The sequence below is a fragment of the Aythya marila genome (genome assembly GCF_965140915.1).
Source record: "Aythya marila genome assembly, chromosome: 8".
In the NCBI taxonomy this organism is placed as follows: domain Eukaryota; kingdom Metazoa; phylum Chordata; class Aves; order Anseriformes; family Anatidae; genus Aythya; species Aythya marila.
Window position 1 is genome coordinate 26,317,317 of NC_139049.1, and position 25,574 is coordinate 26,342,890.

Consider the following 25,574-nt stretch of genomic DNA (forward strand, 5'->3'; position numbering starts at 1 on the left):
GCTGGACAAGATTTGCAGCTGGTGGAGCAGTGATGGAGCAGAACAAGGGCAGCACCAGGTAACAGCTGCTGCTTTCTGCTCGGCTCTGTTGATCTCTGTAATATGTAATCCTCTCAGATGACAGTAAGCACCCTACTTAATGTTAAAGACAGTGACATACTGCTCTAATTCAAGTTTTGCAAAGTATGGAGAACATCACAATAAAACTGTCTATAATTACAAAAAATATCAGCTTTTTGTAACTGTTCCAAATTGAATACAGACGAAACATTTTAGGGCAAACTAAATTCTTCCATTAAGGAAGTAACTTACTTCTATTTCAAGTATTTTTTATTCAAAATTATTGGTAATTACGATGTAATATACTGAGCATATAGAGGCAAGTTGTCTCACAGTTGTGGCTGATTTCATTTTGTTAATTGCTTACAATTAAGGAACGCTTACACTGATCTCTCAAAACTGTTTGAATGTACACTTAGAGTCTTGATCGGAAGGAGCAAACCAAGTCTAATCCCTTCAACAACACCATTACGTTCAAGATGTAGGGGAATAATTGGATATACACAGACACATCATCCTGGCATGTCAAGAAAGTTCAGAATACTATTTGATATTGTAACCTGAATGCTAATGACAGACTATAATTTGATATGTATTTATTTCATTTTTTATTATTATTAAAAATAACGATCCTCCGATCTCTGCCAAATCACCTAAAGAGAATATCCACGCTATCTTTTAAAAGAAATCTCAAGATGAATTCCCTTTAACACCTGCTAACACAACTTCTCCATCTACCGCAGGGCTTTTGTTAGTCAAGCTGAGCTAGCTAAAGTACATGTGTTTTTTTTTTTCAAGCAAAGGCAAGTCTTTGGCACACTTCCCCTCAAAAAAAGTCAAAGAGAACAAAGAACAAGTAAGATTTCCAGTGCATGCTGAAGTTTAGCAGTTTCAGCCTCTGGCAAACCAAGGTGAATAGAAAGCTCTTCTGTTGAGAATTTCTCATTGAGAGCGTTCTGCTTACAGACAACCCTTTCACAGTTAAGCCAAGAGTTTTTTGCACAAGCTCTTTGCATAGTTTCAAGGCTTGTGGTACGATGCAGTGAAAGTTGTGATCTGAGATAATAAAGCTCCAGTCCAACTGAAGCTTTACATGGTAGTACTAGTAATGTTCTGGCACCATCTGATGTTTTTTGTTTTGCTTGCCTGGGTATAATCTCTAGGCAGCCGTGCTTTGTTTAGTCAGTGAAACTAAAGAAGAAAACAGACCTCTGAGGTCATATGGAGCTTGAAAAAGGACCGTTATCAAAATGAACAAACTGGGCTTCAAGACTGAATTGTACATTAGCTAGATTAAACCGGCACCACTATGCATAAACACACCACCAGCTGACTCCAAGGGGCATTGCAAAGTCAATGCTATAAACGCCACTTGGAAACAAACTACTAGGTAATGTGATGCAAATGGGAAGATGAATTCGAAATACTGGAGTATTTCTTATTTTCTACAATCAAACATAGATACTCTGCCTTGGACTGATGCTTTTTCACAAGGGGGAATCTGTGGTGATTTTTCTATTAAAATTATCTGAATTCAGTACACAGGTCCAGTATTGTATGACACTATATCCACTTCAGCCCTACCATAAAGGGCTCTTCATATTAAAATCATTAAAAGAGAAAAAAAAAAAAAGGTTTTATATTTGCTTGAAAGAACCACGAAAGAAGTTCATACAACAAACACCACTTCTGCTGCTATGCTGTCTGTCCTCAGGGAGGAACACGAGTGTCTCTAATGCGCCTTGGCAGTTTTTGTGCTGAAGTACAAGTGGAATTACGCATTTATGTTCAAGCAGACCCGTGCCAAAGAACATGCCTTGCATTTAGCCAGAGATTTACGATTGTCCATAGCTCCTGGGGAATTCATTCCACATTCTTGGATCGGCCCGCAGGAAAGCTGTGTCCCATTTAAATGAGCCTTGCCCATAAAAGGTTACTTTAGTGCCAAACGAGACTGCGATTTTCACCTCAAGCCCTGGATGTTTTTAATACGCCCTGGACACGGAGCCCCTTCAGGGGACGCCCTGAACCTTGGCGTTAACTGGAGAGCCCTGAGGGGCAGAGGGGAGCTTTGTGCAGACAGAGGGGCTCAGAGACAACCACACCACCACAGGCAGCAGCACCATTTATTTCATCTGACAGAAAAACGCCCAACTCAGCCACCGAAACGGGACGTCGCGCCCTACCCGCCCTCCCCACAGCCCTGAGGAGACCCCGGCCCCCCCCCCCTCAGGGGGCCGCCACCTCACAGCGCCCCGCCTCCCCGGCAGCCGTTAGCCCCGCCCCCTGGGGAGGGGCCGCGAGCCCTTGTCCCCGCCCCCTCGCTGCGTGCCCCGCCCCTCCCCTGCCGGCCGCCGCCGTGCCTGTGCCCTGTGCTCCCCTCACCGCACGGGCGGGGCGCGCGCGGCTCGGTGCCTAAGATGGCGTCTATCATGGAGGGCCCGCTGAGCAAATGGACCAACGTGATGAAGGGCTGGCAGTACCGCTGGTTCGTGCTGGACTACAACGCCGGGCTCCTCTCCTACTACACGGTGAGGGGCGGCGGCGGGCAGCGCGGCTCGGGCAGCACAGCCCGGGGAGCCCGCTGGAGGAGCGGGGAGGGGGGAGGTGAGGGCGGGGAGGGCACATGGGGGCGGGGCGAGCGCCCGGCTCGGCCAATGGGGAAGGAGGAGGCGGCGGGAGCGGCCAATGGCGGGGCCGTGCGGGGTGATTGATGGATGGGGGCGAGGGGTACCGGGGCGGGGGCGGGACGGGGGGGGGCCGGTGGCGGAGCGGCCCCGAGGGTGGGGGGGCGGTGGCGGTGGGGGCTCCTCCGTGCCCCGGAGCGGCCTCGCCCCGCTGCCCTGCGGGGTCCGAGCCTCGCCGAGGTGTCCCGGCCGCCTCAGTGCCCTCTCCCGGTCCTTCCCCTGCCCCGGTGCAGCCCTCGCCCCGGTCCTGCCCCCGCCCCGGGCTCGTTACTTCAGCCGCGGGTCGCCCCCAGCCGTTCCCCCCCCCCAGTGTCCCCACAGGGGCTCCCGGCTCCTGGCCGCGAAGTTTTGAAGCGAGGCGCTGGAAGCGGCGAGAGGCGCTGCGAGGCTTCTCCCTGCTGGCCGCTGGCCGGCGGCTGGAGTCAAAATTCCTACAAGTATTTTAACAGCGCAGCTTGGTTTTTCTTGTTATTTTTTTTTTTGTTTGTTTTTCTTGAGGATGTGCCCCAAAACGAGGCGGCTGGCAGGGCCCTGCGTGCACAGCTAAGTTTGGGCAGTGTGGAGCGAGAGCTGGCGCTCGGTCTGTGTATCGGGTTATCGGCCCGCGTAACACACGTGCACGCTCAGCCTGTCAGGAGCTGGAGGAGGTTTATGGCAAATAACAGCTCGGGGTGCCTGTCCGGCCCTTCCCTGTTCGTGAAGGCACAGGTACACGAGCGCGGCATGGGAAACCTCTGCTCCCTAAATCTGAGCTTCCAGCGCTGCTCAAAAGGAGCTTAGGTCTCTGGCTCTGGGAGTTTGTACCCCTCAGCATAAGCCAGCTATAAACTGTACAGCAGCTTTGATTCACATCGATTAAAAATCCTTTCTGGATCTGGAATATGACGGAGAAATAAAAGTGCCTTTATAGTTGCTCTTTAGTGGCTGTTCAGATGTCAGCTGTTTGATCGAGCCGAATTAGTGAGGGTAGTCTAAGTAAGGGTTCAAGGTGCAAAGTCATTTTATGCTCAGCTGCAGGAATAGAAACACTCGCTGATGATTAGTGAAGGGGCATGTCATGACTGGATACTGCGGTCACTTTCATTCTGGTCTTCGCCGGTTTAATAAGTACCAGTTCTTAAATTTCCTTATTTCCTATGGTTAGGTATCCCTACATATGCATTACCCCTTTATTCTGTATAACTTACTATGTTTTCTGTTATTCCAATGACTCAGATCATTGACTACAGATTCACAGATTAAAGATTTCTTTTTTTTTTTAACCCAATGCCCTAAAAGTTCATCTTGGGATCAGGAAATCAAACCATGGTCTCTGCTTTGTGCCTTTACCGCCAAGAAAGCCCTTCAGTTAAGATTTACATCGGAACGCTGTTATCAACCTTTTCTGCACGTCTGTGAAGTACTTGTTACGCCATTCTCTAGATACCTGAATTCCTTCCTGTACCTGAGGGCGTGTGTCCTGTGTCGTGTTGAACTCAAGGTAGTTAAAGACTCGTTGCCAGAAGAAGGGGTCCTGCTGCAGGCAGGCTGCTTCTGCTAATGGGCTGCGCGGTCTGCAGGGTAGGGCTGGAGGGGGAACTCGCATCGGGTCCCAGGTGACCACATGCCTCACCAGTACTGATGGAAGGTACTGGGATACTCTTCCTTTCAGCTACACCTTCAGTTTTAGAGTAATAACTCAGGAACGTTAGTTTTTAAGACTGGTAAGTAAGCAACATCAATCTGGAATGGTAGCAGGTTTGGGAGCCTTATGTGTGTGGGGAAATGACCTGATTTCCTCTATGATTCTGTGTACGTACACATGTATTTTGAAACGACGGCTTTATAGGGTACATAAGATCGATTACTCTGTTCCTTCTGAGCCAGTTTCCGTCGGAAGCAATATTGTTGTCTTAGTCTGCTTGTGTACATGCAGCTGAATGGTTTTGAGCCTGAAACTGGCCCTTCCCGATGAGCGCAATGCATGGGTGGGGTGCGCTGAGATTGTTTCTACCTGGCTCATAAACATGCAACCTGGAAACAGCTTTGCTGATAGGAGAGATTACAGTTAACTGATCGGCTTTTACCTTCTCATCACCTCTTGCAGACTCCTTAGCCCACTGCAATCCAAAAAGTTGCGCATGCAGGAACTTTCTCCAGTAGGTCCAAGAGCCACTTAACCTTTGGCAGCAGAGTTGGGGAAGGCTGCAAGGTAACAACTTCTGAGGCAGCTGAACTCTTCCTTAGAGAGAGACCCAGAAAAGTACATGTAGATCTGCTCAGAGATGTGTCCCTGCACAGTTGTATTTTAATCTTCTTTCATAGTAGCATAAAACAGACTGCAGAAAAGTACCGTTGGTGCGCCATGATCATTCAGAGTTAGTGCACAATCGTATTGCAGCTAAGCTAGTATGTCTTTCTTTTAGTAGAATGAGTAAATGTTAACCTAAATGCGTTTTGAATACATACATCAGAAACAAATTAATTCAATTGCAGTTACATTTTTTTACAATGCCGAATTGTTTGCTTTTTTTCATTTTCTTCTTCTGTAGTTTGTGTTTGTACATTCCTCTTCTAAAAGAGAAAAATCACTCAAATTTACTTATATCACTCATACACAAATGCAATTATATTCCAGAGAATATGACCTGGACTTGTCATCCAAATATTGATTGTTTTTGCATGGTTTTGTTCAAATAAATGATTGTCTAGTATCAGTAAGTGGTTGGTGTTTTGTTTGTTTTCATTTGTTTGTTTTTGGTTCAGTTTGGTTTTATTTTCAAAAGAGCAAGATATGAAATAAATGACTATCCCATTTTGGATTGGTTTGACAAAGGACTTTTTATTCCCTCAATATTCTTTGATTTGTGAATCCACCAATATTTCCTTCTGGAGGTATAGCAGATGCAAGAAGTCTCCTGATGCACTGCACTTTTTTCAGGCTGTAGCTGGAGGCACAGATGATATTTAAAAGAAAAGCCTCCAAATAGATCATTTCTGCCTTGTCACAGGAGTTGTAAAGTTGTTCCCTAAGCTGGATTCCAGCTGAAAAATAACTTTCTGCTGATTTGTTTTTTCAGTTGAATCCATTTTGTAGTTTGTTTTCTGCCTGTCAGTATAAAAACGTGTGTTGGCATTGTGCTGGCAGATAGCATGAAGACAAAGAAATGGCTGGGGAGGGAGAGGGAGGTGAACGCGATTTGCTTTTTGTTTGTGTTTTCTGGCAGCAGTGCTGCCTTAAATACACATCAGCTATAGCCTTGATTACCCTTGGGAATCCCGTAGAAATAATCCAGAGAACCCCTCAGGGTTGAAAATCTGATTAAAATTATTGTTTTAACTGTATTCTTTAAATAAATATTTTACTTGTATAATAAACAGCTGAACTGGCATAGTTGTGCAAGCAATGCTAAGACCAGGGTCAGTAGATAGGAAGGTCAGTTCCTTAAAATATTTTAAATCTTTGTAGATATCTGATGCATGACAGTATTGAAAGAACTGTTCAAGCTGTTGCAGACTTGACACTGCCTGGTGTAGTGAATGAGGGTTGAAAGAGAAAAAAGATGTATGTGACAACTCCAGAGTCTGTGTTCTTGAAACAAAATTGGGTAGCCTCCAATCATTTTATGGTTCTTGTACCAATAAATTCCTGAAGGATAGATTAATGGCTTTGGTACGCTGTTGTTGTTTCTGTTAATTGTTTCATTAAAATACTTCTGAAAACATACACCAACTGGTTAGTCACTTTCAGGAGCAAAATCTGTGCAAAACCCGTTGTAGGAGGAAGCGGTTGTGGTGTTGTAAGATTATTTCCCCCCTCGTGCTTTTGAAAGATTTCTGCTAGTTGGCAACTTGAATGCTGGAGGTGCTGCCTTGAAGAAGTGCTCGTGGAGTGTACGATCCACATACTGAGGAGAGGGGCTCAGATTTTGTTCTGGTTTCATTTTGGTGGTAAACTGGGAACAAACCTCGTTAACTTGATTTCAAATGATGCCTCTGAAGCTGGAGTTATGGCTCAGTGCCCCTCTGTTAGAGCCTTTCAGTTGAATACATTTTCTGGCTTTTTGCAAATACAGTTTCTCAATCAACAGCTGTGTGCAAAAATTTGAAGAAAACAGGAAAAAAAAGCTCTGCTTTTGTACAAACATTGCTTTTGGCCTCTGCTTTCCGTTCTGAGCTGATGTGACACTTCTTTCTGCAAGAGCTTGATCTGTCCCATGCACTGCAACCAGCTCAGTGAATCGAATAAAACCAGACAAAACTGTCTGCAAACTACGTATGGTAAGGAAGGTAATTCTGAATTCACATGTTAAAAATAATAAGGTGGCTGTTACTCAACGCTAGATTGAATTTTGTGCCTAGTTTCAACTGTTTGTTTCAAAGGTTTCCATGCAGTTAATAAATTATTACAGGTTTATAATTTAATTAATAACAATCTGCTTGTACCAATCAAGGTACATACCCTTATGACAGTAACATGTAAAATTCCCAGCAAAAAAATAAAAGATATACTTTCAGTAAGCATTAGAAGAGCCAAAACCAATTTATCCTTCTTTTCCTGTGTCCCTAAGCACCTCCCTGTAGGGTAGGGGTGTGGGAGAAGGAGAAGCAGGTGTTTCTCCATCTGCTGGCCATAGGTGCAGGATTCTGCCAGCCAGCATGGTATCCCTTCCTATCTTCCTGCAGTAGAATTTTTTATTAAAGTTGGGAAATAAATCCAACAAATTGCAACTGATACATCAATCTGTTACCTTAATTATGTATGGAACTTAAGACCTGTTACAGCTTCTAGTATCTTTAGAAACGTGATCTTTCCAAAATCTGATTTTTTAATTTTTTTTTCCTTAGAATTTGATAGCTAGGGTTTAATGCTTGACACTAGTGCTAGGTTTTCCTCCTGGGGAGTAAATTTACTCAAATACTAGAGCAGTACTTATTTCCTGGAACCAAACAGGTGATTTTTATGTGATGCTGCCTGACTTGCTTTCAGTAATGCTGAATTAATACTGCTGAATTAATACTGCTCTCTGCAATATTTACGCAATACGTCTGGTTTTAGGTCTCCCAGTACTTGCTCACCACTGTGCATTGCACATCTGTGGCATTTCTCATCTGGTAGAAACATGCTGTGCCTGCTCAGATTTGTCTGGAAACATTTGATGGGTTCATTTTGCACTTATTACCCTGACCTGCATGTCGGCTGTCCCCCCAAAGCCAGCCATGCTGCCTGCCCCACTGATCTGAAAGCTTCCTTGGCGCAGGTTGAGAGCGAGGCAGTTAAACTCCCTGAGCCTAATGAGCACTTTTGTTCTGTGAGGAAACTTTTCCAGCAGATACAAGGCAACTTTTCCTCTAGTGTTCGTTGTTATCTTTAGATGCCTGCCTACACTTTCCTCTCAAAAAGCAAGTCGAACTTTGTGTGTAATTTCTTGGAAATTAATTGTTGCAGCCTTTGTTTCAGTGTAAATTTTCATGTGCACTACCAGACAAGAAATGCGTTGGTTTAATGCAACTGAGACTCTAAACACCTAAGAAGTAGGATGCTTCTTGGAAGTGTTTGCTTCTACTTGCTGTTTGGTGGTAGCTGAGGTTTTGGTTCCTGCTGTATGACTGTATCCACAGAAGTCAAAGCTTCAGGTACACCAGCTGCCTGTGTTTAGTTTTAATTTCAGAGCAAATTTAATTGAATTCAAGAGGAATTGAGATCTCAAGCAATTTCGGGGTGCTGCCATTGTCCCCTGTAGTTCATGCCTGACCCACAATGGTTGGAGGGGTCAAAGAAGCTGCAGCTCTTCTGGGCTGGGTGTTACTGCTGTCCCCGTGCTCAAGGAGGCCCTCCTGAGAGCGGGGAGCTACAGGAACAGCATGTTAAGTTTTTAATTCATCGGGTTTTATTTTGGCTTGAAAAACAAGGGTTGCCTTTGCGTTTGGTGAAAACAATAGCTATTATGGAAAGTTGTCCTGCAGATGTAGTTAAACTGCAAAAATCAGCGTTTATAAATAGAGCTTGTTCCATGTTCCCCCTCCCTAAAGGGAATTAAATGACACAAATGGTTTTGCTCATCAGTGTGCTTACGTTAGAGATCCCCTTGGCAGTGCTGTGTGAGTGAAGAAGGTACCTCTGTGGGTCCTGTGCACCTCGGCACCGCAGGACTGGGGCCTGAGGGGTGTTGGGGGCAAGCAGCAGCTGGGTTTTGTGCTGAAATGTCAGACTTCCCAGACAGCTCAGAAACTCAAAGGAAATAAATCCAAAAAAGATGGGGAGAAGTTGGGGTTTTCATTTGGTTTTGGGTTTGTTTGTTTTTAAAATAAACCCGGGAGTTATTTTCATTTCTCTAAGAAGTTGTAGGTTACCCGAAATGCCATACATTAGATCAGTTCTGTACTTGATCAAACTTCTTTGTGTGGACGTAAAAAAGAAACCAATAAAGGCCAGATTATTTGGCAGATATGTACATTCCCCCTGCAGTAATACTGTATATCTTTGTTTATTTTTATGAATTTTTATTTGAGCCTCAGGTGAGATTTATCTCTTTTTGCTCCCTGCTTGTAACCTATTCAAGTCTGTTATCATCAAAATCAGTACAGTGTGTATGGGAATTTTATTGAAAATGTCATTTTCCCTAGTTTTAAAACTGATCACTGAAAAAAGATAGCTGCGTGTTGAGACTTCATATATAAAAAGAAAGGAAAATGTGACTTTTTGGTAGCTATTCCCACACGTCTTTCAGCTGTCGGAGATTTTGTTCCCTGAAGTGGAACCACTCCTCAAAACATTTATGGGATTATTGTAATCCCCCTTAATTATTCAAGAATATTTGACCAAGTATAAGACATGCTATATCAGCGCCTGATCTTTTCCCCTTCAGCCAAAGAGTAAAAGCAGAAAATATTAAGGGCAAACTGTCCAAATTTTACATTTTATAAAATCTTACTGGTGGGCGGGGGCAAATCTAAAATGTCAAATGAGCCATGTTTGGAAAGACTTGCTCAGTTCTGCTGTGAGGATACAGCTCGATTTGTGAGGGCAGCTGCGTGCTTTCGTTCAGATCCTAGAATGGCAGGTACTCGTGCTGCTTAGGTAGAAGGAATTGGATTTGCCATTTCATTGTAATTGTGTTAACCAATTAAAGCTCTGTCTGACGATGAGGAAATTGTAAGTATACAGGACCACACGCTGAACCCGTGATTTATCCTGTAAATCTTTTTTCAGGCTAAGAACATTAAGCATTATCAAGTTGAAACTCAATTTCTACTCCATTAAAATGTGATGTACAAGAAAAAAAGGCTATTACAGGATCTCTTGTGGTCGAGTTGATGCTCAGCCTGTACAGGGCAGGTTGGGGTTGTTGGGGTCTTTCCCTTCCTTGCTGTAGGACTGGCTCCCATCTCCCCTTGTCTGTCTCAGGGATCCGGGCAGGACAAGCCCAGAGGCTTGGTGCCCACCCTGTGCTCTGCAGGCTCCTTTTTCTCTTTCCTTTTCCTCTGGAGTTGCAGCTGCAGCCCAGGTACTGTTTTTGTTTTGTTTTTGTTTTGTTTTTGTTTTTTCCTGCTGAGATCATGCCAGTATTTCTGAGGGAAACCACCAGAGGGAGCAGTAAGCTCTCAGTAGCCCTCTCCCATTTTAGGAGCTCACTCATGGCAATGAATAGCGAAAATCTACGTGTAGGTGTACTCTAGTGAGGTGTGTCTCAGGTATATACAAGTTCTGACAGAAAATTATTGGAGTAGCTTTGTTTGTAGATACTCCTCTGGTCTTGTACTTTAAAAAACAAACAAAACAAAACAAAAATTTGAAAAAAAATCTTCCCAATGTAGAAGTTTTCATGCAGGCAATCTACAAAGAAGTCATACATCTGTAGAATACATTATGGAGGCCCTGCTAGTCCTTACACCCACTGTGTTTTGATCAGCTAACCCGTGTCGATATGAGAACACGGAGAGTGATACTGATGGTTTCTAACACTCAGAAGATTCTTTGGTAAATTAGAGACCGAATTGAGGGAGAGATCAGCAAAAATTCGCTTCATTTGAAGCAAAATTTCACTTCATTTGAAGCTTGGAGTGCTGTGTTTGTAAATTACCTCTAGTGATCAGGCCTTGCCGTGAGTGCCTCAGGCTTTCTGTGGGAGAAGCAGCTATCATCGATAGCTCTGATGGAGCTCTGTCTCTCAGATGTACGGCAGATGAAGAATAACTTATTGCTGTTAAGGCTGATAGTTCTGCCCCCTGTCTTTTCCCACTGTTATCAATAAGATTTCACTGTCTAGTGGCTCCAGTGATAATAGGGCTAGTCATAATCACAGTGATATATTGTGCACATGGAAGTATTAGGATCCTGGTGGAGAGAAGAGCGTGTTTCAGAGGTGACAGGCAGAGAACCTGTTCGTGCCACCACAGCATTACCTGTGTTTCCATGACCTGAACAAATGTAGTTTGTATCTGGGTGGTGACAGAGAAAGGGTTGTATTAGGCAAGACTAAAGACTTTGTAGCTAAGGTTACGATGGCATAAAAGTTATCATTAAAAAATAATAACAAGGGGGAGGTAATTGAAAACCAGAAGATGTTTTGCATCTATCAGAAAACAAAATATTTAGGATTCCTCCAGATGTTTTTTTTCCTTTTTATTTATCTCAACAGGTTTGTGTGTATACTACTTGGGCTTGCCAGTAGTGCCCAATAACATGGCATTGGCAGACGCGTGCTGACAAAATCTACCCTAAGCAGTGCTGGGAATAGCTGAAAGATTAAGATCACAGTTTTGAGCTAGCAGTGGGTGGGATGTTTACAATTAGCTAGTCAGTGTTTCAAACAGAGCTACTAAAGAAGAGATTCAGTAATTTAGGTGCAAGGTGGGCTAGGCTACAGGTTTAGGCACTGGTTCTGGACGGAGGAATCCTGGTTTCTGGTCTGCAATCTTATCACTTGAATGGCTATAGACATGAATTTTCTAACTCCTGGAATAAAAGCAGGAAATAAGACTTAGAAACTTGTCTGGACGTGACATTTATGTATGTATGAAGGGGAATGACTATAGGGAACTTTCTGACAGAAACATGTTATATGGGCGCTCTCCCAAGAGCAGGAGAGGCAGGAGGTAGATGTAAATCAGCACTCTGCCAATTTTTAGTATTCCTTAATCAGTGTCTTTCTTCATATCTTCTGACTTTCTGTAAAGGTGCAGACTGCATCTTCCAATTATTTCTTCAACATATCTCTGAAAAATTTTCGAAGCATGGTACCGTATTCTTATTTTTTGGAAGAATTACTTTGTCATACCATGGTGTTATCCTCTCTTTTGTGTCAGAACAAACCTAGTTTGTAACAGAGATCGTTCAATCAGTCAATAAAGCATTATACCGACATGGTTTATTCTTAATTGCCTTGAATAACTTCCTCCTTGCACTTCTTATAATATTTGTTAATCCAGTGATATGTTTTTTTTTGCTTTTTCAGTCAAAAGACAAGATGATGAGAGGGTCACGCCGAGGATGTGTTAGACTCAGGGTAAGTTTTATTTTCTTCGGTACTTAATGACATACTGTGGATATTATGGCCTACTGGAGAGAACTGCAAGGAGACTTTTGAGCTTTAGGCTCTATTCTTGACTCTGCGAAATACTGAAATAGTGAAAGTACTTAAAGATGGAAAACATTAGAGGTCAAATGACATTGTGGGCTGATTGCATTCTGTTATTTTATATATTGTATAAAAGTGTTATGCATTTTATACGTTGTCTTAAAAAGCATCATAGGACAGAGTAAGATGGGTTGGCAGTAAAATGCTGCAGAAAAGTTGCTGTTTGCAGTTCTCATTTCTTTGTGTGTTTGGATATGTTTGTATATAGATATGTTTTGTACCTACAGAAGTTGTTGTAAAACTGCATTCCTTCTGTCCTGGTTTGCTTTTATTCTGCTTGTGAGCCCTCTGTTCTGCCAGTTTGGACACTCTAGGCCTGCAGCTTGCCTGTGCTTCGTTCAGGGTGCTGTAGTGCTGTGTAGTAACGTCACACAGCACGTGGTCTTTACAGAAGCAAAACAAAAGAGGAGTGGAAAGGGAAGGAAGAAAGGTTTTGAAATGTCAGCTGAGGGGGGTTACATAATGGGGAAACAGAGGCAGGAAGACACAGCACAGGAAAACTGGGTGTTACCCGTCCTGGCCTGGGACGTTCAGCTGTGAATGCTGCTCTTGTGGCTTGAAGTGACAGCACTGCAGAGAGCCAGGAATGCTGTGGTGGCTTTGCACATGCTCAGTTTCTACTTTGTGACTGTGCACTTACCAAAAAATATTCTTGCACAAGTCCTTTTGCTGTGTTTTTTCCTGTTTCTCGTAGAGTCTGTGGCTCCAGTATGCAGTGGTCTTGTGAGATGCTGATGTAAATAGGGGGAATGAGTCAGGAGGGTAATGGGCATAAATGAGAGCATTTTGAGTCTTGAAGTAAAAAATGTAGAGAAGGGGATCTGTCACACAATCTGATTGTCACAATCTGATGAGTGTTGCAGTAGAACTCTGTCTCTTTTTTTTCCCAGTTATTCCTTTATTAAGTTGTTACCACTTTCTGGGGGCCTAATAAGGGGGTCTCCTTTTGAGCTTCATACAGAGAATCCCCATTCATCTGGATTCCAGATGACTTTACTGCACTTTTGTCTTTTTAGGGTACTGGTAACATAATACGTAACTTCTTAAAGGGTAATGTAAACTCAAACCACTGTCTACAACATTACGTTCCCAAAGATTTGTGGGTGCTTTTTTGCATTGTGTAGAAAAATGTAGTCTGAAAAAACATGCCTGCTTTAATTGTGTTGTGAGCATGTAAATGTGGAGGTTGGCTTCAGCCTGTCAGTTTAGGAAATATTAAAAGTGAACAATCTGTTCAACATTGCATTATCCATTTTTATATGCATTTAAGATAAAACAATCCATTTCTCTTTCCCCATCTGCCCCTCTCCCACAGCAGATTACTCCTAGGAGTTTTGCTGAGGTTTGCTGACTCTATCTGAATGTGTGTGTGGGGTTTATTTTGTGAGGGAGGAAGGGGTCGTTGTCTTTTTGCTTTTGTAAAGCAGCTCTTCTGGCAGATGACAATGATACCAATAGCTGAACAGATGGGCTTCTGCAACCTGAAATTTTATCAAAGAGGTTTTCTGTTGAGAGCAATTGTTGATTTGTAACTCTAGGTGTGAACATAAACAAGCATGTAGCTTAAGCAATTTGCCTAAAATACCTCCCTTTTTCTTGAATGGATTTTTATAAGCTTGTTCCTTGCCTTTTTGTGTTTTATACTCATGTTTCATAGGTCATGGAGTTTCATCTTCAAATTATGTTTTTTGTTTACTGTCATGGTGTATTTAGGAAGGTGTGCTGGTGGAGGAATCTGTCATCTGTACTATGCTTAGGTCCTGCCTAAGCTTTCTGTAATAAACACTTCAAGTTTCATGTGCTTTTTTTTTTTTTTCACTTGTCAATACGTATTGTCTATATGACAAAAGAAGCATCTTCTCTGCTTATGCTCACTTAGCCTTAGTTCTGTGATCTGAGCTCGTGCACTTTGTGGAGCGTTGTGCTGAGGCATCAGAGAGCAGTGTGTGCTTCTTGCTTCTCAGTTTCCTTCCACCACCTGGGATGGAGGCAGGACTCAGCTGTCCCAATCTGGCCTTCTTAGCCTTGCGTTAGTTTTACCTACATTAACTGGGAAAGAATATCACGTTCTTGGTGTATGACTTACAGTTTTTTGACACAGCAGGTGTGGAGGAACCAGACCATGATTTGGTAAGATCTGAAGTGATCTTTTGACTTTCTGCATAGCAAAGCTGAGTGAATGCCAGACATGTTTTGTCTGAGGTCTACTGAGGAAATGAAAAAGCATTCTGACAAGATGAATTTGGCCAGAAATGTCATGAAACTGGCACACTGCGTGATTACCAGAACTTAACAGGTGGTCTTCTGGTTGTTGTAATGTCCTGGTACTACAAGTATTCAGAATGACCATGGACAGGTGTACTTTTTGGGTGCCTCTTGTATAGCAATCACAGAGCTGTCCATGAAAAACCTGTAAAAGCCTGAAAATATTCTTTTGGAGAAGTTGTGTGGTACACGCAGGGCATCAGAGGGGAAGAAGCAGTTTGGAGCTATCCCTTCCTGCCGTATATGCTACAGCGTGTGCTTGGTGCTGCTCCCATAGAGGACCTGCTCCTCCTGCGGCCTTGAGGTGCCTGTGACAGGCCCAGCCGCACACGGTCCAGAAACCTCTGATGGGGCTGGGAAGGACATGTATGATCGATTCACATCTCCCTGCCCTTGGGTCTATACGAAACAGATTCCTCTGTTTGGGCAGGCGTGGTACTTACCTATACCTGTGTGGCAGCTGCTGGGCCCCGCTTGGCTAAATGGGGCCAGCACTTGCTGGGGCCAGCTTGCAGTCTCATCGCTGGCTGTTTACTTGCATGTAAGAGCAGGATTTACCCTTCAAGCCCATGTGCCTTCCAGTGATGTCTTTCTGCTTTGTGGGAGAGAGGAAAGATGAAACAGAGCCTGATGCTGTGTCTCCTGGGAAAGGAGAAGAGAAACTGAGTAAATCCTTTGGGGATTTTTGAAGTATTTTGGGTTAGATGTTATGATTTTACTGAGAGGCGGTAGAGGCCTGGAAAGGTTTTTTTTTTTCAGTGTTTTCCTCCCCTGGGTGCAACTGTGCTGTTTGTTATGTACTGGGGTTAAGGGGCAGGAATGGCAGAAGATGTGGATATATTTGTAAATAGCTGAGCACAGATGGTCTTTAACTCTATGTAATCTTTGCATTTCCTTCTAAAAATTCGTCACCAATTGGACGACAAAGCTAGCCGCCTTTGATGCATCCTGTTAGCTTACTGTTGATATTTACTTAGGGGCTGGAAATGAGATCAGGCAGTGTGCTAGTGACATGACATGGTGGGCTGAATTCATTTTGCTGGAATGATTGTTTTTATACAGAGGCAGATAAAATTAGGTCAAGAGTTTCTTTTTGTAGCATATCAGTGAACTGGTATTTTTAGACACGGAAAGTACTTATAAGTTATTGCTCCCCACTTTTCTTCAAAATATAAGTTGAAATGTAGTAGAGAATAGTAGAACACTGTTTACTATAATGATGCTGTAGCATAAAGCCATCTCCGTTACAAAGGTAAAAGATTCATTTTCCCATTCAGAAAATCATAAAGTTTTCCAAATAATAATTATTATTTTTTTCTGCAACTAAAAATGTGTTCTATTAAAGAACTGACTTACATCCCATGATTAAACAGAGGATCTTCCTGTTTTTTACAGTATTCAGTGTGCTTCTAATTTGTCAATGCTTTTTAAATTCCGGTGGTGTAGTGATAGAGTGTGTGCTGCTGATGTCACTGCTTGCCTTATCAGGATTTTGTTCTTTGTTTCACAGGGAGCTGTGATTGGTATAGACGATGAGGACGACAGCACCTTCACAATAACTGTTGATCAGAAAACCTTCCATTTTCAGGGTGAGCTGAAAGAAGAGATTGTGTGTTGTTTTTTTGTTTTTTTTTTTTTCTTATAATAGATTCCACTAGTATTTGATGGATGATTTTAAATGTTTGGCAACAGAACAGCATGAATGAGCACACTGAGAACATTCTGGATCCAGGGGTGCTGCAGGTTAGGCAGGGATTTGCATCTGCAGTGGATACATATGTGCTAGAAAGAGACTGTAGTCCTGGCAGGATTCGGAGATTTAAAATGTAAAGAATAAATGACTCAAGGGGAAAAAGTAATTGGCTTCTGATTATGGGTTTCGCTTACAAAACGTTTCTGATCTTCGTTATCAAGATACAATTATGCATTTCTGTATGAAGAGAATCAAGACTGGTCTGAAGGTTGCAATTTGTATCCAAATAGAACTTAATGCTCAATTATGAGGAGACTAGAGGCAACATTTGGCTTAAAGGTGGAGCTTTGCTTCAAGATTTACCAGCTTGCATTCATTTCATCTACATTTCTGTGTCTTGTCTGCCAGTCACCATTTCTCTGGTATTATCGTTTTATTCACATTTACTAACACCAATGCCATCTGCCACTGCTATGTTTCGTCATTGCATGCTATGGTTCACCGGTAGAAAGGGTAAGGTACTATTATCGTTGTTATATACTCCTTAAATTGTTTTATCTGCAGCAGTAGGATAAAGTACTGTGATAATATTGTATAGAGAATTTCTCTTTTCCTAATGTTAAAATCCTAGGGAAGTTGGGTTAAAATAATTTTTAAGTAACATTTGTTAGTCTTTTTGCTTTTCCTCTAAAATGTAGTAGCTAAATAATTGAATAGAGCTGGAATCTGCAAATATCCAAGAGGCGCATTTGCATGTAAGCAGTCTTATTAATTTTTATCAACTGGAATAATACTGTAGCCTATTTTGTATTGTACATATTTTTTAAATCAGTGATTTGGAAATGGGAGTTATTGTTAATGCTGGTGTGTTTGTGTGAATGTTTCTAATGATAAATACTAATTGTACACCATGTTGTCACTAGCATCTGTATTCCTTGTGCTACAGTTCTGCCTAAATGCTGCTGCTGTACTCTGCCTATTCACTGCATTAAGCCTTGTAAACATACCTTCATAATGCTGAGCTGACAGTAATACTTAAATCTACTGTTCCAAATGGTAACAGATAAAATGCAAGCTAATTGCTAATGCAGTAATGGAATGCAGTACTCTGGCAGTCTTTCAGTACAATGAAGCTAAACACTGCTGAATATTTGAGAACTTGAAACAGGTAAATCTAGAAATCTGTAGCTACTAGAGTATACCTTTTGTAATATATCTCTTCCTTGCAGTGATCTCTTATGTGCTATGTTCTCTTTTTGTTAGCCAGATGCCTTAAAAGAAGACTATTTGGTATACGTGATGTTCTGCTCTAAATTATATGGCTAATTTTTGAACTCCAATTTTGTCACATAACCTCTTATGCTTTATAATCTCAATCTGTGTGCATTTTGTATCAGGTCAGGATTCATGTATGCTCCTTTAATATAGAACTAAGATCTTGTACAGCATTTTATGTATTATGCTTTTCCTGTTAGTATGTTATGAAGATGACATTCATGACACCCAGCAAATTATAATGATGCAAGCACAGTATATATAGCTGTAAAGAGAATATGTAAAACGATAGATAAAATATTAGTGCTGGGATATTTCAGTATGAAACAGTTCTAGGGAACTATATTTGTTGTTCTTAAGGTCACTGTAAATGTGTGCTGTATGCCTCATGCAGTGTTTGTTCATTGCATTAAGTTCACTCAGTACTATACAGGCTTTATTTTTATGTGAACTATAGGTGACTATCAGTTATAAATAGGGAATGGATATATATGTGGATATATATGTAAATACTACTGTATGTAATCTGAGACTGCATAGCATATATAGAATAGAGTATGTACAGTATTCTTAATGATTTCTAACATTTTTCTGTACACTATTCAGATACAACTTTTTTCTGTAAGATAGTCATAGCTATAAATATATTCACTCTCTTAAAAGGAGACTTTTACTAGAGGAGTGCTTTAGAAACAGCAACTTTAAAAACAAACAAACAAAAAAACCCACAGTATCTTCCTTCTCATCACTGTCTTTCATTTTCAAAGACAGACAGGGGTCCAGACAACCTGGAGCCTAGTTGGGAAAATGACAGAACTTTAAAAGTACCAAGATCTGCTGACCTGTCTGTGAGTTAGGGTCCCATCTGCAGTGGAACAATTTCTCTTTCAGGCTCCGGAAAAATGTTTTTGCATACTCAGACTTTTAAGTATGGATTGGCAAAGACTTGAATCTTCTTTGACCTTAGTGAAATTTTGCTGACAAACGACGATAGAATTTGAAGGAAATGTAGGAAGAGCTTCATACTGGGTTAATTGTTTCTTAGGATCAGTTGCTCAAGCTTGCGCATCTCTCTAACACTCCAGAGATTTAAATAGTCAGATGAAGGGCAAATAAGTCATTTAAAGATGCCTGAATAATTTGTCACGGGGATGTTATTTCCATACATGCGTAAGTGAATTTCTGAAGCACTAAACCTCCAGCATCTCCCACTAAGATTTGCCTCTCACTGAATCTTGGGAAATTCAGTGTTTCCAGTGCATAGTTTATATTTTGTTGCTGCTTGTGACAACCTCCCTCTATTCTGTTTGCAGCTATGCTTCCTAGTGGTGTGTCTATACTGAGCATTAGTAAAAGTTGAGAAGTTTTTATGAGAAAGAAAATAGAGGCATTGAATGATGCTTTGCACATGTATCATATGGTATCTGTACACTTAACATCTGAGCATAAAGAAAGGAAGTGAACTGAATAAATATGAGCAATAAAACTTGTGGCATATTTTGATTTTACCGTCAGCTTAATTTGGGCTCTGCCAGGCAGCCCAGCAGATTTGTTTACTTTATTTTGTCGTTAGTGCAATATTGATACCTGCTCACTCTGGAAGGGGGCAGTGAGGGGCAGGATATCCACAGAAATATTAAAATATATTTAAAAGTAATGTATTTAACCTCCTGGTTGTGTAGTCATACTGCATATCCAGTGTCATGTCTTTATTCTAAGACTTCCGAATGAAGGAGATCTCAAAGCATTCCCTCATGGGTTTGTTCAGATTAGATGTGAAAATCCATTCAAGTTGCTGAAGACATTTGGGATGATGTCTAATGCACCTTCCTGTCAGGAAGCTCCTTCTTGGTAATGTATTTTTTTCTGCTGTAATGCAGGTCCCTGTTCTAAAAGTTCCATAACCTTCAAACACTGTTTTTTCTGATTTGTTTTTCTTTTTAATATATCCATGTTGTCACAGTTATAAGCTCTTCCCATCTGGAAAGCAAGTTCTTCTATCCTTCATATCATTTAGCTGCTCTTTCTGCTCACTAGGATACTCATGACTTGAATTCAAGGGTGGGAACATGATGTTCAGGATAATTTGGCAAGGGAGTTGTTGATATTTGAATTGCTGTCTAACCTGAAACAATAATGGCTTCTGTTTGTAGGGAAGTACTTCACTATGCATACATTGCTTGCAGAAAGAATTCAGATTTTTCAACTCCTATCTGAAAACTCAGCTCTTTTTTTTCACAGCACAGTTCCTTGGAAGGCAAGTCAGTCTTGTCTCCACTGCTTTGTGTAATAAGGGATTGAAGGATTGGAGGTGGTCCAGTGCATTGATCTGAGATGATTTAGCTTTAGCTTTTGTCTTTCTTCTCCTATTCCTGCTGCAAAAGTATCTGAGAGAGGAAGCACGAATGTTGCAGTGCAGTTTATTTTCTTATTACGGGAGTGCTGTCAGCTGGCAAAGGTGGATTTCTCCTTCTTCCCCATCCTGCCCCACTTTCTAGCTTATTTTGTGAGTGCCTACCGTCCCAGCTGAGAAATACGCACAGCAAGAGGTTGTCTTAGTGCTATAAAAGCAGGGATTTTTTGTTAAGTTGGGATGCAGCTTTTATTAAGGATTATAAGGCCCACAAAGGCCTTAATTGCTGTGCAGTATCAGAATTTGAGATTGTGTTTGTATTAAGTAACAAAATTACATGTAATCCTTTAGATCTGTGTTTTACTACTACTTGGGGAAATGGTCAGTATTTGAAACTTTACTCTTGTCCACCAAATAAATGACAGACACACGATTGTCCCTGTGGTATAATGAGGCACATAAATCTATCAGATCACCCAGTTTAAATAACAATTCATGAATTGCAGCCTTTCCCCCCAAAAGTCTTGAAAGCTTTTTTAAATTTTATACACTGCCCAATAGGAGGTTTTGGTATAAAATCTTGGTCTGTGCTGGTTACCTCAAAGATTTTTGTAACTACTATGACTGTATCATTTGTCCCAACCTAACGTTTTTCAGGGATTTTGGGGCTCTGGTGATGCTCAAACAGTGAATTCCTCTTTATGCTATGCTCAACAATGCTAATATATTGGAGAGGAAGATGAGCAACTATGTAAGAGCAAAACTTCCAGCCTTGTCTCTTCATACATTTGCAGCAGAGCTGTGTTATCAGTCCTCTTCCCTTCTCATAACCCAATATATCTTCTGACAGGGTCTGTGCTGCACAAATCACTGGGGCTGAAATGGTCCTCTCCTCTTTGGCAACACTGCAGAAATTCCTCTGAGAACTAAAACCACATGTATCTTCCGCAGTATGATTTTTTTATGTCATCCTCTCTATTCAGTCTACCTGCTTTTTCCCACTGAATTCTTGTCCTGCCATTTTGAGTAATCAGAACTTGTGATGAGAGTGCAGGGAATGATGCGTGGTTGTGCTTTCACTGTTCCTTGCAGTTCCTTCTTGCACCTGCAGCATCCTCTATTACAACAGTCTACTGTTGAAACTATTTTCTATCAACCTGCAGCAAAATAATGCAAAAAAAAGAAGGAAAAAAAAAAAGGAGGAAGAACCCTGATAGCTGTCATTTTTCAGGTATCCATACCCACTTCATTTTCACTGACGGCATGAACTAAATTGGGGGCAGGCAGTTTTTAGAAAAGTGAAGGATTCAAGTGGCAGGTGTTTTGTGCCTAAGAGGCAATGGAGAAGCTGATGGCAGGTAGCAGTGAAACAGCAGTTGAGTTGAGAATTTCTCAAGATCACAGATCAATGTTAGTACCGCACTGTACACAGGACGCCATTTGGTGCTCTTTCTTTGGACAAGGTGAGGCGTCTGTTTCTTGTGACTGCCCTGGAGTCTTCAGTAGGTGGAGGGAGAAGAGCCGAGATGAACACCTGCAGACCAAAGCCTGGGTTGATTTGTATGTGTGGGTGAGAATGGCATCAGGAGGAAGATGAGTAGAAGGGGGAAGAACAGCTGTGACAACCCCAAAATGATACAGAAGGCCTAAGGTACTGAGACTGTGTTCAGCCTACCTACAGGTGTGGGAACTGCATGGTAGAAGGGAGTGTGCAAGCAATGAGATGATGGTGTTTTGGTAGGTTTGTATGGAACCCTTCTTCATCTCACGTTTTTCCATGGTTTATATGACCTTCAATAGCTTTAAAAACCTGTTTGTTTTGCCACAGAATAACCCTTTGGCTTTGTCTATGAAGCGTGACTTTTCCACCTTATTGGGTGCTACAGATTAAAATCTCTTCATTGAGATTGGCGGCAAAAATCCTGTGGCTCAGTACAGTCAGAGTTCCACCTGTGTCATCTGGCAAACTACACATTCGTGTGTAAAGATACTACATCACTTCTGAACTAGGGTGAGAAAATACAGGAATTTTGCATAAACATCAGTGGAAGTTTGTCTGAATAAAGACTGCATAATTGACTATTGACTCTGTGGGTGTAATAGACTTTTTTTTTTTTTTTTACTGAGTTCTGCCTGTAAGTAGGTCACAGGGAATGAAAATAAACCACACATTTCACTTTGAGACACTATGGTGTATTTATAAGTAATCTAGTGATTTTTTTAACTAATTCTCGAGACTTTTCTTTCATCCTGATGCCCATGTAGACAAACACGGGGGGAAAAAAAGAAAGCAAGCACCAGCATGCGAATTGTGAGGTGGTGTTTTGTATATTCCGTGTTCCAAGCACTGCTGTGCATGACCTAGAAATGCTAGCGGTAAATGCTGTATTGTGGAGAGTTGTCAAACTTGTTTGTATCTAATCTTTAGATGCTATCAAGCTTAGGCTGGAAAAAATAATGCTTTATGCTGTACTTTAACATTTGGTGTGCATTATATAAATGCATAGAAGCTCTTCACAACAAAGGAAAGAGTGTAGGAACTCTGAAGCACAGAATTATTCTGTATTTGGGAAATTAATAGAGGCTGAGAGCATTTCCTGTAGTGCCATTTCATCTGCCTCCTTATCTTCATAAAATAGAACATTTTAAAATCCCTGTCATACCTGACTGGGCAGTTCGGGAAATTCAGAAGTGAGAGCCTATTTGGGGGCTCGTAAGGCATCCTTTTTCTGAGTGATAGAAATCCCTCAGTAGAAATCATACTTCTTGTCTTTAGTACTTTCTGTATTTTATAATTTTCTCCTTAAAATAGTTGATTTTCTTTCTTGGTACCTCATCCATGAAAGAGTATATGTGTATATATACATTAAATATAAAATGATGTTAAAATATATCTTAGGAGTAAGCTCAACTAGACATCAAATATCCTTGTATTTAATCTGGCTGTAATGCAGTTGCATACTGGTTAAGTGTGCTTTTCTTACTGGCCATAAATAGGACTGGGATTGCTTTAAGTACCCAGTGGTTGTCTCTGCCATGCCTGAGATGTCATAGGAAATTATTCCGGTAGCTTTCAGAGGATGTGCTGTGGATGCAACGCGTATGGGAACAAATTGTAATCTCCTCCATAAATACTAGTTCTTCTAGGAAAATGTAGCAGTAGCTTAACTGGCATAATCATGGTAAATCTGCAGTGTTTCAGCAATCAGTGATTCCTCCCTCTTCCATCCAGCAGTGAATATATAGCTCTGTGTGGATTTCTGTGCAAATGTTCACTGGCAAGTCAGGAAAAACTGAGGTGATGATTCTGGTATTTGAAATAGAGAAAAGCACAGGGACTGTTTGTGTTCTCTAAACTGCAGACACACTTGTATTTCTGTGGACAGTTGGCACCCCAGTGCAATTTAAATTTTGGGTGGCAAGGTAATTATGGCATTAACCCACCAGACTAAGAGCAGAGTGAATATTCATGCAGTGGGCTCCTATATTTAATTGCTTTTTCTCATTAGTGTAAAAGCATTTGAAACACCTATAAGCAGCTGAAGTAACACCTCTGCGGTTTTTAAATGCCAGATAATTTTCGCACAGATGTCTGTGGTTCTTGTTTGGCTGTTGTAACTATTAGCCTAGCAAGAATCAGCTTTGGAAAAACTTTCTGGGGTTTGTCCCTTGTTCCCTACCCACCTCCTTGTTGGAGTTGTTTGTTAGGAAGGAGCAGATGTTGTTCTTCTACTTCTAAAAAAGCACAGGTATTAGTGAAATTCTGTGGTTCTGGCGGTAATTGCCTTATGCCAAACATACTGGCAGAAAGAAATTCTGGAATAGCTTTCCCATAAGATGTCCAGAGGATGAGGGGGTGGTACTGCCTTCAAAATGGAGCCTGAGCAAATCCTGGAGAAGGTTGGACTGATTTGGGGGCCCTTAGGACCGATCACAGACTAATGAGCAAGGTGCTCTTGTTCCCTACCTGCTGAAGAAAGCCTCCAGCGCTTGCTGCTGCAGAGTGAATACGAGGCAGTGTGCGCCACAGACTTTTTTAGCTGGAAAGATAACTGGAGCGTTTTCTCTGCCCGAAGTTAACCAGAGCTGCATTGGCTATGTAGCTTTCCCTACAGATAGGTGGATAATGATCTCTGACCATTGTGCGCAGATTTTTCCCATAAATTGTTTCTGAGTATGTTGGCTAATCTCTTTTTTGTATGTTCCCATTGATTTTTTTTTATTTTTTTTTTCATCAGTGATCTTTTGGCAGCCGTTCAGTTCTAAATTGCTTTTACCATTAGGGAGCTTTTACTTGCACCTAATCTCCCAGCAGCCATTTTGATGAGATTTAATATAACTTCTCTTGCAGCTTGCTTTACTAAAAACTGCATCCTACTGTTTTTCTCCGTGGTTTTCTTAAAAGAGTGTGTGGAGGAGAGCCAGAAGGACCTGCTGGTGGTGATAGATGGTCTGAAAGTTAAAACTGTTCTGAACAGAGGATGCTTAAAAGGTTACGATGCTGCATTTATGTGCTGTAAGCAGTCTTCTCATGGCAGCATTACTGGATTTATAGTGGTCAAGGCTTTGTCTTAGTAGCAAGGTTGATGAAATTCATGTTTTTTAACTATAGATTGACCATACTATGCCATAGATTTGCCATTTCTATTATAGAGAAAAAATATAGCTTGATTTTTTTTCCTTATGCTGAACCCTGGCAAAGACAGGTTTTATTAAAAAGGGCTGTTAAATGAAAAGAGGCTCCTAAAGTTTAGCTTATTTATGAGCATGGAAAAGTCACTTTTGTTATTGAACTGTACTGATTAGTTGGTTTCTAGGTCTTCCATGTTGCTGTAACCTTTCGCTTCTGTTGGTGCATCACTATATATACAGGGCTTAATGTGATAACCTTTATTAACGGGCCACTGTACGTTGAGATTAGTATTAACTAACACAGCGACCTCCTTTTGCTGGCAGTCTGGAAGGTCATAGGAAGTCTGCTGCAACACAAAGATTAATTCAGTGCTCTGCAGCTTAATTGTTCCTTTTTTTGTTTAAGTAATCACAGACAGAAAAGCTTGAACACAGGATTTTTGCATCGCGTGAGTTACGTACTAGCCTGGCCCAATGACTTGCACCACAGCTCCCTAATAGGATGTTCTTTGGGACTGGGAGATGATTAGTAAGGAACTCAGTAAACAAGGAAACAAACCCAAGCAAGCTTATACAAACTGAACTATGTTAACCACTGCCACTTTGAGCACACATTTGAAAAGTTAGGAACACTTTAACTACATATATTCACAGCCCAATGGTGACTGGTGTAAGAAGCATAAACTTGATTAATATGACTAGGCAAAGGGGTCAGCTCTTGCTAAGCAGAACGAAAGAAGCTAATAAGGATTCAAAATCAACGTCTGAGGAAAATGTACCTGATTCTGAAATTAAAGTGCGAGCTATTCTATGTAAAAAAGAACAGGATGTTTGTGTGTATGTAAGTGAAAAGAAAAATCATACTTGGCATAGTGAAAAATATGTTTGGCAGTCAGCTGTTAAGAATTTGAAGGCTTCTGTCCATCCTGTCTAGTTTCACTGCAATATAAACTACTCCTTGGCAGCTGGTTCAGCTTTTCAGTTAAAAC

The 25,574-nt window shown here is 41.4% G+C and overlaps 1 protein-coding gene across 2 annotated transcripts in view; it reads left to right on the forward strand.

Annotated features, from left to right (window-relative positions):
• Positions 1 to 2,418: 2,418 nt before the first annotated feature.
• OSBPL9 (oxysterol binding protein like 9) overlaps positions 2,419 to 25,574 on the forward strand; it is a 60,693-nt gene continuing 37,537 nt past the window's right edge. For both annotated transcript variants that reach the window (XM_082765774.1, XM_082765775.1), the window contains exons 1-3: positions 2,419 to 2,591; positions 12,185 to 12,235; positions 16,143 to 16,221. In XM_082765774.1, the coding sequence (XP_082621900.1) occupies positions 2,481 to 2,591; positions 12,185 to 12,235; positions 16,143 to 16,221 (241 nt within the window). In that variant the 5' untranslated portion in view covers positions 2,419 to 2,480. The remainder of the gene's footprint in view (positions 2,592 to 12,184; positions 12,236 to 16,142; positions 16,222 to 25,574) is intronic.